At 52.4% G+C, this 14,775-nt stretch overlaps 1 protein-coding gene across 1 annotated transcript; it reads right to left on the reverse strand.

Moving 5' to 3' along the window:
• Positions 1-12,672: 12,672 nt before the first annotated feature.
• SNTA1 (syntrophin alpha 1) lies at positions 12,673-14,576 on the reverse strand. Its single transcript, XM_042051335.1, has 3 exons — positions 14,078-14,576; positions 13,816-14,003; positions 12,673-13,544 (listed from the first exon to the last, which is right to left on the reverse strand). The coding sequence occupies exons 1-3, from the start codon at positions 14,574-14,576 to the stop codon at positions 13,452-13,454; spliced, it is 780 nt and encodes a 259-aa protein (XP_041907269.1). The 3' UTR covers positions 12,673-13,451.
• Between the last annotated feature and the right edge of the window lie 199 nt (positions 14,577-14,775).

Consider the following 14,775-nt stretch of genomic DNA (forward strand, 5'->3'; position numbering starts at 1 on the left):
AAGGAAGGAAGGAAGGAAGGAAGGAAGGAAGGAAGGAAGGAAGGAAGAAAGAAAGAAAGAAAGAAAGAAAGAAAGGAAGAAAGAAAGGAAGAAAGAAAGAAAGAAAGATCTGGGTGGTTATGGTGACAGCATGGCTTGAAGGAAAGTGCATCAGTTCCAGCTCCAAGGGTGGGGATGTCCGGAGACCGTGCAGCCTCCAGGGGAGCTGGAACAGCAGAAACACCATTTTGAAGTGGAAATTGCCCCTGGATTTGTCCCCTTGGATCTCCAGGAGTTATACAGGCAATGATGGATGCTTAAAGGGAGCTGGGAAGAACACAAAACTTCCTTTTTGGGGCCTGTTTTCCATACTGACTCTAAGTGTTTGTTGGATGAAGACCACGCTCCTGGAGGTATGGACCTAATGGATCTCAAGGAGCCACCATCTCTTTGCTGATGGCTCATAAAGCTCAGCTATTCAAGCATCAGGAAAACATGAACAGAGGCTTCATAAAGGCATATTTCCAATATACAGAAAAATTAATGAATTTGTCTGGTATCCTGCCTGCAAGATACATTAATTTCGATAGACAGCACTCAAGGCTTTAAGAGCCAGTGCTGCAGAGGGTGGACAGAATGAAAGCAAAGGAGAGTAAACAGAGGAGAGATTTCTAAGTGCCCATGACATTTGTTCAAATACTTTATTTCAATCAGCTTAAAAGGGAAACATAAAGCTGAGCTTGCTCCTAGGAAAGGGAATGAAATTGAAAACCAAGTAATGCACTGAGAGCAATTCAAAGGGAGCCGAGAGGCACCATCTGCTGCAGAGAGGGCACAAGCAGCCCGTCAAGGGCTGGGCTTTGCTCTTCTCATGACATTTTTGTCTCCAAACACCATCTCACATTGTCTTGTCTGGAGAAAAGAAGCCACTCCAAAAATCCAGTGTCTGAACAACACTTGGGAGATTTTCACCTGCACAGACTAAGTGATTTCACATTTATTTTGCCAGATCCTGGGGGTGAGGGTCCAGGCCAGACCCTGCCCTTCAGGAGAGCATCCAGGGTTCAAAGCTTCTGTTCAATTCAGTCTAGAAACACCAAGAACCATTAGCAGGAAAAAGGAAAAAAAAAAAGCAAGAACTGAAATATCATCTCAGAAAAGGTGTGAAATTCCATTTCAGCGCTAAAAATTCCTCTTTCCAACTCTCCAGCCTCTTCCATGAGCACACTGAGAGGAGGAGCAGTGTGTGATGTCTGATCTGGCTGTACTTTCCTGGGCAAAACCGTCTGGTTCCACTGGGAAGCAAAACTTGGTGAAAGCTGCTCTGATTCCAGTCACAGTCCCACCATACCCCATCTCCAATTCCCATCACAGCTCCACCATGTCAAGGCAGGCACTGGGCTCTGCCTCCAGGGCATCAAACCACAGCTCCAAGGGGGACAATGAGGTGGAAAAGTGGATTTTGGGGCAAAGTGATACCTGTGGCTTGGTTTCCAAGGAAAGTTGTGATTTTTTTGGTGTTGTTTGGAGAATAAAAACCCATCAAGCTGATGAAGAGGGAAGGCTGTTCGTGACCACCTTCTACAGTAGCCTGTGGGGTAAAAAGTGTATTTGTTCAGCAATGTAATTTACTTTTAGTAACAGGAGAAAAAGGTGAGGCTATTGATTTATCATTATTTTCTATTTGTTTGCTCCTTTTTTACACCCATTTAGCTCACTGGGTTTCTTTTATCTGAAAGCTGTCTCCGACAGGACCCAATACATCCAGCATTTCTATAAATATGTAAATATAAGATCTGTATGTGTAAACACACCCGCATAAATCAAATGGTAATGATGTGTGTATCTATATTTGTGTACATATAAAAGCTAAATTATCTCCAATTTATCCAATGCCCTTTCTATCTCCTGTGCTTTAAGTTCCTATGTACATACAGTCTTCATATTAATATGAAAACAGCACCTATGAGGAATACAGATAAAAGACTAAAGAGCGTTCCTGGTGGATAAGTCACTCCTAATTCCTTAATTTCTTTCTGCTTGTTCCCCAGAGCAAGCAGTGGAAGATACATAAATAAGTCTGCACATATTTATTTAACCTCCTTGTTTAGCCAGTTTGCATGGGGTTCGTATCCAAGGGACCTGTGCTGATGCCAGGAGGAGTCTGTGGTTCTCCCAGGAGCTGCTGCTTTGGTCCTGATCCAGAGCAAAGATTGGAAGTAGGAGAAGGAAAATAAGGATGCACCAGACAAGGTGAAGACTGAGAGGAATCAAAACACAGAGCAAAGCTTGGAATTACGAGCAAGAAAATAAGGTTACCTCAGACAAGGTAAAGGCTAGGAGGAATTAAAACATCCCGGGGAGAATCTTGAGCTGACTTTTCCTCCAACTGGGTTTTCCCTGAGCTGAATTTTCCTTGGGAATGGGAGGATGGGAGGCTCACACCTCTCAGCTGTGTGCCAAGAGCTGGGGGTACGTGGGTGTCCCGCTGGCTCCAACCCAACCGCAGCACCCCGGCACCTTCCCCGGTCCCACACGCACTCAGCGCTGAACCTTCCGCGGCTGCAGGGGAAGGAAAGCCGAGGAGAACATTCTTCCTCCTCGTTAAAAATCCCGGGGCTGCCCAGCGGCACCCTGAGATGCAGACTGCCTCCCGAAGGGAGCTGCGGAGCCACCGCGGCCTCTGCTGCCCCCTCCGCCCTCTGCCCATCTCCCAGGAAGTTTTTACGGGAGCGAGGAGGAAGGAAAGCTCCTCCCGTAAAGGGCAGCCCAAGGTCTGGGGTGTTCTGTGAGTGTCAGCAAACACTCAAAGGGCCAAATGCTCCTTCTGGAAATGGGCACAAGCACCCAGGAAACCAGAGAGACCAGTTCAGATGATGCCTGAGCATCTTGAGCCCAAAACCCGCAGCTCATTCCGGGCTCATTTCAGGATTTAGCAGTGCTCCAGCCAGCTGAAGCTTTGGATGTATCACAGAATCATCCCAGAATGGTTTGGGTTGGAAGAGACACTAAAGATTATCTCATTCCAACCCTCACCATGGGCAGGGACACCTTCCACTAGCCCAGGCCTCTCCAAGCCCCGTCCAACCTGGCCTTGGACACTTCCAGGGATCCAGGGGCAGCCCCAGCTTCTCTGGGCACCCTGTGCCAGGGCCTCCCCACCCTCACAGGGAACAATTCCTTCCCAATATCGCATCCATCCCTGCCCTCTGGCAGTGGGAAGCCATTCCCCCTTGCCCTGTCATTCCAAGCCTTTCTCCAAAGTCCCTCTCCATCTCTCCTGGAGCCCCTTTAGGCTCTGGAAAGGACTCTAAGGTCTCCCTGGAGCCTTCTCCTCTCCAGGCTTTCCCAGACACCAGCTGCTATTGACCTTCCGCACCGTCTATCCCGGGCAGCAGCGGGACCATCCGCAGCGAGACATCACCACCCTCAATTTCTCCTCGTTTGGTTGCAAGGTACGAAACTTGGGCTCAGTTGAAACGATTTCCTGCGAGCAGGAGGCCGAAGCGTGGCGGGATGCGAGGGATGGAGCTGCCGCACGGCACGAGCTCCCCCTGCAGCGCCCTGGGCACAGCAGCTGCGCCCCGCAAAACCCTGAACTCGAACCAAAATCGCCCGTTTGGAGCCAATAAAGTATCCCCCTCGCCGCTGACATGGTGCCAAGGCGGAGCACGGGTGACCCCCGGAGTGGAAGGAGATGCTCGGAGGGTCTCCAAACCTTCCTCTCCGTCTTTATCCCATTTCCCGTGCCCGTTTTCCAGCAGCACCTAAAGGAGAGCAGCAGCCGGAGCTGCCGGCTCTGCTGGGGGGTCCCTTCAGTGAGGGTGACAGGGGGACAGACCAAGACTCCCATCCCCCTGCTGCCACCAGCCTCCAGCAGCCAGCTCCCACCTTTCTGCTCTGGCCAAGCTTCAGGAATATTTTTATAATGGCACATATTTTGCACTCTGTGCCGGTAGATCTAATGCAGGGGGAAAAAAAAAAACCAAAACCCACTGATATTTTGGGATGCCTGAAACAGACGTTTCCTAAATTTCCAGAGCCCTGGGATCGTTTTGGCTGGAGAGCCGCACTCTGGCCCATTGCTGGTGGCTGGTGGCTTTGGATGCAATTTCGGATTTGCTCTCTAATGCAGAAGGGAAGTATTTATATATTTATAGCTCTGCTGGGCCGTGCTGGGCATTAACACCATCCTGGAGCCAAGAATCTCAATTCCTGCTTTAGACTAAGCTAACATGGATATCAGTGCCACCCCACGAGGGAAAAGAGGAGGCTGAGGAGGTTGAAAATCGTGTCCAGTGGGACCCAGAGGAAATCCCCCCGTGGCTGCAGGATATGGAGGTGCAGGCTCAAGCCCGGGTTATAGGGCTGGGATTCCTCAGCTCCCTGGCCCCGGAGTTTTGGTGGGAACATGCTCAAAGCATGAGCACAGGGGATGCTGGACATGCCACTGGCTGTAGCAGCATTGCCAGGGAGCTCTGCAGGCAACTTGTGCTGCTCTTCCTTTCCTCTAAACATAAAAGTTATGGGAATTACCATGCGCTCCACTCTCGTCCCCTGAGCTGAGACAGCATCCCTGGCATGGGGATGTGCTGTGGGGTAGTGGAGCCAAGCTGCAGTGCCCAAGTCCTGTGTTATCTCTGGCTCTCAAGAGATCCAGGATATTTCCTCCAAGATATCCGTGGGATGACTTCTCCCTGCTGCAAGGATGCCCACAGAGGGTTTTCTCTGGGCAGCAGATTATTTCAGCCCCAAGACTGTGCTCTCCTCTGGAGAGGGAGCCCTGCAGGGGCACAGAGTGCCAGCAGCATCCAGGGATGCCATCTCCCTTCCCTCAGCACTCAGGACGATCCAAAAATATTTCCAGGTGTTTTGCCAGGAGAGGTTTGCTGGGACAGTGCTGCCAGCCTGTCCTGGGTGGGTGTGAGCGTGGAAAGGCCACCACAGACAGTGTGCAGCAGGAGGAGGGAGAAATAACAGTTGACAGATTCATAGAATCGTGGAATATCCTGAGGTGGAAGGGACCCACAAGGATTATGGAAGTCCAGCTCCTGGGCCTGCACAAAACAACTCCAAGAATCCCACCATGTGACCCATTAAGGCATCCCAGCAGCAGAGAGGTCACAGCAGGAAGGATGCAGCCCATATTTTTGGGTCAGTTTTTTCCCTTTCTCTCTCCATTCCTAGGTCAGGTTACCCCCTCCATGCTGCAGAGAGAACCCACAAGAAGGGTTCAGACTGGGGGTGTTTTTACCCCACACCTCGGTGCTGTCAGCAGGGAGGACCCTGAGATGCCCCAGACTGAACCCCAAAACGCAGAGAGAGCCATGAAACAGCCCCAAAGCGCTGAGCAGCCCCAGCACTCGCGGGCTCCTGTGGCTGCCAGGACATCTCTCCCTCCCCTGTGCTTCAGATCTGCTCCTCCATGGACAGTCCTGCAGCCACCAGGACACAAGGTGTCCCTTGTCAGGAGGTGCCAGGGCATGGGGACACAGAGGTCCAGCCAGGTGCTCCACACCTGGAGCAGGGTGGTTTTTCCAGGGTATCCTGGCCCTGCCTCCCACCCCAGGCAGGTTCAGACACATGGACTTCTCCACTGTGGAGGTCACCCCCAGCCTCTTGCAGGGTACAAAACCCTGGGTATCCTATAGGGGAAAATGCAGCGTTTTTCTTCTCTCCCTTTTCCCAAAGTTTTCTGCAAACACATTCCTTTTTCACCACTGGGGAAATGCTGACTTGCCAGCACTGTTTTTCAGCCCCTTCACAGAATTCAAACCCAGGACAAGTTCAGCCAATACGCTTGTTCTCCACGATTTTCTCTTTGCCAAAAGCTCAAAGCCTTCCCCAAAAGCTCAAAGCCTTCCCCAAAAGCTGCTGCAGCTCCTGTGTCCCTGCATTCCAGGGGGATGTGATGCCATGAGGATTCCCCAGCTGACACTGCAGCTTTGGCTGCTGCCACCAGACCCCAGCAGGGCTCCCCTGCAGCCCACCCCCTCTGCACCAGCACAGTCCCTCCATCTCCAGCCTTTCCCAGTGGATCTGCATCGCTCCAGGTGCACATCAGGGTTCAGCTCATCCACAGAGGTCTCCCAGTCCCAGCACAGGAGTGTGGAGGAGGCAGAGGCAGCTGAATCCTGGATCAGAGAATATCCTGAGCTGGAAGGACCCACAAGGGTCAGCAAAGAGCAGCTCCTGGACGGGGCCATGGGATGCCTCCCCATCCTCCTGCCGGGGCTGCATCCCCGTCCCTACCTGCGGAAGGTGGCAGAACTGCGGGAATCACTGTCTGGGCTCCTCTGGCTCGTTCCTCACTTTCCTGCACAATATTTCATCCTCCACCTCAGTGAAATGTATATTTCCCTTTTAAGAGCTCTCCTAGAATAATATATTTTTTTATTATCGTGACAGTGAGGGCTCCTGTTGCCATGGCTACGTGCCCTTTGCTGGAGCAGGAGCTTTCTGGGTATTGGAAATCCTGCAATTTTTCCTGATCTACATGGTTTGATTTTATTTTATTTTAATTTGATATTTATTCTCATTATCATCTGCTGAAACAACAGGTCATTTATATTGCATATGGATGTGTCCCCAGTACAGCAAAGCCTTCAGAAACAACCTTCTGCTTTCAGAAGGAATTTTTTGGGGGAGGAAAGAACCTCCTGTGCAGCAGTGATAATATATAATATAACAAAAACACGGGAACTCTGAATAGGTCTCATCTGTATCTCACCACATCATACATTAAATCCCATTTCTGGACTCCTGAATGAGTGTTATAAAACCAAGTCCAATTTTCTGTGCTTTTCATCCCATTGCTGTAAAACAAACCTTTATCTTCTGGTTGTCAATTGAGCCCCACTCCGGTCCTGAGCCTCTTGAAACCTCATCTATTTGAGAACACACGGAGGGAAATTAAATTGGATGTGTTAAATTGAGACACAGATAGATAGATAGATAGATAGAACCACTCCGTTTTTTACTCCAGCATTTCCTTACATACAAGTGCTATAACATTTCCATTTGGAAAGGGATCACACATGGATGAGGACGTTACAGGAACTTTCCCAAAGATTTTCATTCCCTGGGATATATCATTGTGCAGGATTGTGCTCCTCTGCTGTCAACACACACCAGGAGGGATGTGCCCATTATACAGAAAGGGAAACTGAAGCACAAAGCCAACCCATCCCTGCTCCCGAAGCAGATGAGCAGCAGAGCTGGGGTGAAAACATGTGAATTTCTGCTGAATTTTCCTCCAGTGATTTCAGTAACAGCATCCAAAACACTGCCTCCTTGTCTCCTGGTGAGGAGGATGATCCAGGTGTCACCAGTGGGTTCTTTTCCCTGTTTCATCAGGACCAGGGATGTTGCATGAGACCCATTTGCTTCCCTCCCTCTGCACTCTGGGCTTTTATTGTTATTTTATTTTTAACCAAAAACAGTAGAAATGAGTGAAAGCAGACTAACATCACATAGAAACTCCTGAGAGAGCAAATACTCCAGAAACTTGAAGATTTGCCTACAAAAAGACAAAAGGTTTCTTACTGAAGTCTTAAAAGAAAGCAGATGAAGTGAGGTACTGAGTGGATTTAGCTGGAGCACACAGGAAAGTCCTGGGAGAGGACACTGAGCTCCTGGAGATGCTGTGATGGCAGGGAAATGGCAGCTGGGAAAGGGAAATAGGGCCCAACCCAAGAAGAAATGGGAATGTCCTCACCTGGTGATGGGAAACCAGGTAAAAGGTGTTTTTATGTGCCAGTGCTGCTCAAAGGGGCTGAGGAACAGCTCCAGCTGGACTGAGAGGTCCCACCTGGGCACAGCATCTCCCTGCCCACACCAGCCTGCTCTGTGTCCCCTGGACAAGGAGATTCCCACCCAAGGACAGGCTGAAAACTTCCCCCACCAGCTGCCCTGTGATTCTGGGGGACAGTCTCCCCGAGAATGGCACAGGTTAAAACATCCCCCCCAGTTTGCTTCACCTCTAATTCCAACGGGAGAAGAGGGTTATCCATGACTCATTTCTCCTGCCATCCATGAGATTCCACATCATGGCCTGTTCCCACGGACATGGAGATGTCACATGAGCCACCTGGAAAGGACCCAGCACCACACCCAGCACTGGGGAGGCAGAAAAGGAGGAACAAGTGTTTTCCATGAGGAATGAAAGGCAGAAGAACATGGGAGAAAGCAGCAGCCCAGTGGGCCCAAGGGAAATTATCAATTATCAGGTCCTTGCAGGTTGGGGGCACACGCCTGCCTCCCATCCCTGGCTTCCAGCAGCACCCACGGAGTAGGATGGGGTGTTTGGGTGCCCCAAGCACCAACCCACATTTGAGAGCTGACCACATTTAAAGTGCAATTTTTAGGTGCAATTTGATAAAGGTGAGAAATAAGCCTTAAAAAAAAAATCCTGCTTTTCATAGAATCATGGAATATCCTGAGTTGGAAGGGACCCACAAGGCTCATCATGTCCAACTCCTGGCCCTGCACAGGACAACCCCCAGAACCTGTAGTTGTAGGTGTAAATGCTGATCCCAGTTCTCACGTCAAATCCTAATGGGATGTCCCTGCACAGAACTTTGGTTCTTCAGCAAAGCAGCACACGGAGCAGCACTGGGAAAATACGGCAAGAGCATTTTGGATAGCTCAAGTTCTGTAATTAAAACAAATGCACTCATTTATTCCAACATTGTATTAGCAAAGGAAGAAAAGAGTCCTGATTCAGAGTATTTTGGACTGTTTAAGGCTATTTCTGAGATGAGGCTGTTCCTGGGCAGGGGAAGGGGAGCTGTGCTGTCCTGGTTTGCAGCCTGGCTGCTTTGGCTGCTGTTTGGAGGAGGCAGGAGCAGCACTGAACATCACGAGCAGCAGTTTGGGAAACCTTGTCCAGACACTAATGGATTTAACTTCACAAAGTAGCTCCAATGGGAAGTTATCCCATGGGAGAAGACCCTGCATGAGGACAAGGGGGATGGGTATAGGACCTGGGGGATCCCAGGGGTATTTTGGCTCCCAGAACACCCCAAAGTCCCACAGGCTTTTATCTTCACCAGGCAAACACCACTAATCAGGGCTTAATTCCCCCGGAGAAAGGTCTGGAAAAGCCCATCCCTGCCCAGGGATGTGCACGAGGATGGCACAGCCAAACTGCCACCATGGGGCACACGTGGGGCTGTGGAGCCAGGGATGTGCCACAGGATGCCCCAAGGGATGTGCCACAGGATGCACCAAGTGCTCATTTTCCAGGCAAGGAATCAGCCGAGAGAAAGCATCCTCGTTTCAGCCTCGGATCCCCAACACTGAACGCAGTTAAATGCAGGGCTCCCTCCTGGGGAAGATCCCTCCTGTTTACATCCATCAAAACCCAGTTTCCTCGTGCCCTGACGGGGTGATGTCAGTGGGATCACACAAACTCCAGGTGAATATTGACTTTGCAATGACACTGTTCTAGCCCAAACACCGGGCAGCCGAAGGGGGCCGGCACGCTGGCGGTCCAGCAGAGGCGTTCTTTGATTCCCCTGCCCTGCAGCATGCTGTCTGCCAGGAAATTTTCATTTGGTCTCTCCAACTCGAGAACCAATTGTAAATGTCAGTGCTAAACGCTCAGATTTAAGTGTTGGGTTGTCTTGTTTGATTACGGCGCTGAAAGGTCAGAGCTGACTAATGGAAAGTACAAGCGGTGTTGGTAGGGAAACGGTGTTCTGCTGGGGGTGAGCAAACACCTGGGGACAACCTAATCACTCTTCCCGCTGCATCTCTCTCTTCCCTCTCCAGCTCCTTCAGTCAGGGCCGTTTTTCAGGTCTCACAGCCTGGAAAAGCCATTTCTGGGGGAAATTCCCACTCGTGACGTTGCTGCCAGGGATGCCGACAGGGTTCCCCTATGGAGGAAACAGAGCTCACCTTGCCACAGCCTGGCTGGATTTGCTCCCAAAGGGGAAGGGATTGCACCAGAACTGGGCTGCTGTCACCCTCACTGGCATCAGCCAGCTCTCTCCATGCATGGCTCGGGCTTTGATGCCAAAGTCTCTGTGCCTCCACTTCTATTCCCCATTTTGGCCCTACTCTGGCAATGAGCATCCCAAGAGCTCCACACAGAGAGCAGAACAGGGATCTTTTCCCTCCTGCTTTCCCATTCCCCACCACTCACACATCTTTGAATTTCCCTTGCCCTGAACTGTTCCAGCTGTGGTGACCAAATAAAACTTCAGCTGCCTCGAAGTGATGGAGCTGAGGAAATCTGCTTTTAACCTGAGCCCATTCCCATCATCCTGCAAGCAGAGTTCATTGTATTTATTTTAAGCTGCTTTTAAAAATATTAGTCCTTCTGCCTGGCAGGATAAAACCCTTAGGAGCTTCTACTCTTCTCCAGGGAATAGCGGGGTGGTCCCAAGCAGGAATGTTCATCACTCCATACAGATGCCATCCTGCACTGGGATCCAGCCCCTACTGCCAACCCCAAAACCTTCCCTGGACAGAAAAAATCAGTGATTCCAGATGTCTGGATGTTTCTGGACATTTACATCAATGAGCATTGGAAATTTTAGGAAAACTAGGAGTTTTAGGGAATAACTGCAATGATTTTTCCCCAAGACTCTGGGGTCTGTGATGAGCACTGGCCTTGATTCTATGGTGCCAGCCTGGAAAATACCCTGGGTGCTCACAGCACCCCTCCAGACATCTTCCCAGGAATCCAAGATACTGCTGGGCTTAGGGAGAGATCTCCAGCTACCTGACCTCCTTTTTCTCCAGGCTGAGCCCCCCCAGCCCTCAGCCCCTCCTGGTGCTCCAGACCCTCATTATAACGAGACAAATTGTCTTATTCACAGGCCCCTTTGCAGGAGCATCCCTGGGGAAAGGATCCTGTTAAGGGATGGATGGTGCCAGAGGGGTGAAGAGGCTGAGAAAACACCATGAAATGTAGAAGGGGAAAAAATCCACATACTATCACCAAATGCAAAGAAATCCATGAAAATAAATATCCAACTCCAAACTGAGCTATTTCCTTCCCAGCTCAGGCATGGAGCAGGATGGAGCCTGAGCAGCACTGGGAAAGTCAAAGCAGTTTGTGGTCCATAAGATTAATAGGAAATCTGCTCTGGATTGGGAGCGATTCCCTCTTTTATTGCAATGAACCCCAAAGAGTAATGGCTGCAGGGCAAGAAGAGGAAGGTAAATTGCAGTAATAATGTGTTTCCTTGTGCTGACATGCTTTTGATCATAGAAAAATACACCATCTGTTTCTAAATTACTCGTATTGATCTAACAGTTAGGAACAGGGGTGGGGGGGATCTCTTTTTTTCCTTTTGCAAATCCATTTTGTGAGGTCTCCTGGAAATCTGACAGTTATGTGCAATAAAAAGGGCTTGTTCATCATAAAAGATTCCTGCTGCCAGCCACGGGGCTGTGCTGGGAGGAACGGGACATCCCCTTCCTCTTCATCACCCTGTCCTGCCAGGAGCTGTGCAGCTGAGTGCTGGTGCACCCCACAGGAACTATTTCTTACACCAAATAAACTCTTCCTGTGCTGCTTCTTCCCTGTGAGGGTGCTGAGGCCCTGGCACAGGGTGCCCAGAGAAGCTGGGGCTGCCCCTGGATCCCTGGCAGTGCCCAAGGCCAGGCTGGACGGGGCTTGGAGCAACCTGGGACAGTGGGAGGTGTCCCTGCCCATGGCAGGGGGTGGGGCTGGATGGGCTTTAAGGTCCCTTCCAACCCAAACCTGTGGTTCTATGGTTCCTCCCTGCCCAGACCACACACATCTCACTGCCCTTGTTGCTCTCAATTTCTATGGCTTTCCTTCCCTTTTTTTGCAATTTCTCCCCCTGCACCCCAAAGGCTGCCACGACATCTGAGTCCCTGCCCTGGGGTGCAGTTCAGCACATGGCAAAACCACGTGTGTCACCCCAACACCTCCCTCCATACTCCCCCCTGCCTGACATCATTAAAAAACACAGAATCAGAGAAGGTCTGGGTTGGAAGGGACCTTAAAGCCCAGCTCATTCCACCCCCTGCCATGGGCAGGGACACCTTCCACTAGCCCAGGCTGCTCCAAGCTCCATCCAGCCTGCCCCTGAGTACTTCCAGGGATGGAGCAGCCACAGCTTCTCTGATATTATTTTGCTGCTAATCAGTTGCTGTTCCTCTGCCTGCAGCCTGTGTGTTTTATTCTCTGGCTAAGGGCTTTCCTGGGAGACTCCAGGTTCCCCCATGGGCAGGGCCAGTCCAAAAGGAGAAGGTTAACCCAGAACTTGGCACTGCAGAGATGCAAACAGAGCCCTTTCCCGTTATCCCAACAACTTTCCAAGCCTCTGCTGCTGCTCAGCCAGGCAGCTGCTTTTACTGGAAAAATTTAAAAAGCAAAACACAACTTATTTTGAGTTTGGAAACAATGCCCTCCTTCCATCGGGCACCTGGAAGTGTGGGGAATCCAAACCCATCTGTTATCACCAAAGCTGGCACTGGCATCAAGTATGTCCCTCTCTGCCACTCCCAGCACAGCGTTGGGCACCTTAAAAGACTTTCTGTCCCCACCTGAATCCCCCTGCAGTGTCCCCAGCACCACAAGCTCACAGCAGCCTCCAGGCAAATCCCTTCCTTCCCCTGGTGGAAAACACCCAAGACTCAGCCCAGGCACCACCCACAAACTGATTTTCTACTTCTCCAAGTGAAACCAAGAGACAGATCTTGGCTGCTGCTGGTTGTGATCTGCAAAGTTTATTTAACCCCCCCCCCCAAAAAAGGCCATTTTCATGCAGAATCTTTTGGTTCATAAAAGAAGTCATTCCGCAGCAGCCACCTGACAACCCTCCCCCACAAACTGAGAAATAAAGTGACCCCAGAGTGCACAAAAACAAACGAACCATCCAACTCCAACAGAGAAAAGTGGTTCCTAGCATTCCACACAATATGGAAAAATTTGGCAAATACAGCTGATCTCGCAGTTCCTGTCCCTTTAGCACTTTAGAGCTGGCTTTGGCCTCCAGCCCTTGGGTTGCCTGTCTGGAAAACAGACACAGGTCCTTGTGCTGCAGGACCTGGGGACTCTCCGAGGGGTCCAGGCCAGGTGGGGAAGAGCTGCCGCATCAGCGTTTTGAAGCGGGCAGTATAAATATAAAACATGGATACAAACGGGTTCTTTGTACAGAAAATATCATCTCTCAAGGCACTGGGGTGATGGCCACGTGTCCACTCGTGGGCTCCCAACCAGCTTCTCCAGCCATCGAGGAAGGAGGGGAAAAAGGCACCGGAGAAGTCCTGGTGCTGCCATCCAAGAGGGGTTTCACCCCACTGCTGCCCCCAAACGCCCCCGGGAGGGGTTTTTCCTGGCTGGATGGTGCTTTTCCTTGGTGGGGGTGGCGTGATCCCATGGGGGCTGCAGTCTCCTTGGGATGGCTCGGGGCTGGGTTTGGCCAGGAGGGAGGTGCATAGATGGGCCGGGGGCTTGGGCTGCTCCAGCCGGCGCTGCGCTCCCTTGTCACGCCAGCAGCCCCAGCCGGGTCACCTTGGCCGACAGGAAGGAGTGGATGATGAAGACGATGGTCTTGGGGCAGGAGTGAAGGTCCAATTGCTGCAAAAAAGGAAAGGAGGCATGTTTGCAATGGGAAGGGCTGTTCCTGCAGCAGCCAGCTTTCAGCTAGGGACCACCCAGAGCTCCCCAAACCCACCACAGCTTTACTGGGGCCCTGGAAAGAGCTGCACACCCTGGCTGAGGCAGGCAGATGGGGCCATGTGTCACCCCCATGCCAGACAGGATGGGTGCTGTGAGCAGGGTGGGTGCTCTGCTCTCCCTCTTCCCCCAAGACTGGTGGGTGAGGTTGCTGAAAGCAAAGCCAACTCACGATCTCTCCCTCCGGGCCACCAAAGTCCAGGTAGAGCATCTTGGTGCCGTCATCCGAGGACATCTGCAGCTTCTCAAAAGGCTGCTGGAGCAGGATGGTCCTGCTGAGCCCGGGCTCGCTGGTGGAGATGGTGAACCCCTTGTCGATGTGGACGGTCAGGGTGCAGTCTTGCCCCTTCCACGTGCAGGCTGGGGACAGGGACAGGACAGGGGTGAGCTGGGAGTCCCACCACACCACCCGGGCCCCCCGGGCCCCCGCTGACCTGCCGAGACCTCCTGGGCCAGCTCGGCGGCGCCGTGGGTGCCATCCACCAGCAGCCGCGTCCACAGGGCGAGCTCTCGGGGGCTCTCCAGGCTGAAGAGATGGGTCTGCACGCCCAGGCGGCCGCCGGCGCGCAGCGCGAAGGAGCGCTCGGCCTCGTACAGCGCCGAGCCCTTGGCCGGCCCTGAGTGCACCAGCCTGCGGCACGGCCAGCGCTCAGCAGCGCGCCCCGCACCGCCCCAACACCGCCCCGACACCGCCCCAGCACCGCACCCCGCACCGCCCCGACATCGCCCCAGCACCGCACCCCAGCACTGCACCCCGCACCGCCCCGACACCGCCCCAGCACCGCACCCCTCAGTGCACCCCACGCCGTCCCAGCACAACCCCAGCACCGCACCCCGCACTGCCCCGGCACCGCCACAGCACCGTCCCAGCACCGCACAGCCCCGGCATCGCACCCCGCACCACCCCAGTGCTGGACCGCCCGTGCGCTGCATCCCTGCGCCGCAATATCCCAGCACCAACACAGCATCGCCCCGTTTCCCTGCACCGCCCCAGCACCGCACAGCGCAACATCCCAGCACCTCGCACGGCTCCTCAGCACCGCACCTCAGCGTCGCTCCTCACACAGCCCCAGCACAGCCCCAGCACTGCCCCGCGTCCCGCACGGCCCCAGAACAGCCCCAGCACGGCCCC

The sequence above is a fragment of the Corvus kubaryi genome, unplaced genomic scaffold (assembly GCF_017639235.1).
Source record: "Corvus kubaryi isolate FWS band 111438036 unplaced genomic scaffold, C.kubaryi_AGA036_p1.0 134, whole genome shotgun sequence".
Lineage (NCBI taxonomy): Eukaryota > Metazoa > Chordata > Aves > Passeriformes > Corvidae > Corvus > Corvus kubaryi.

Excerpts from the sequence above, each read along its gene's own strand:
- SNTA1 (XM_042051335.1), bottom strand. The coding sequence starts at position 14,576 with ATGCAGCGCACGGGCGGTCCAGCACTGGGGTGGTGCGGGGTGCGATGC. Across the intron at positions 14,004-14,077 it reads GGCCCAGGAGGTCTCGGCAG|CCTGCACGTGGAAGGGGCAA; the intron begins GTCAGCGGGGGC and ends CCCTGTCCCCAG. Across the intron at positions 13,545-13,815 it reads GTGGCCCGGAGGGAGAGATC|CAATTGGACCTTCACTCCTG; the intron begins GTGAGTTGGCTT and ends CCTTTTTTGCAG.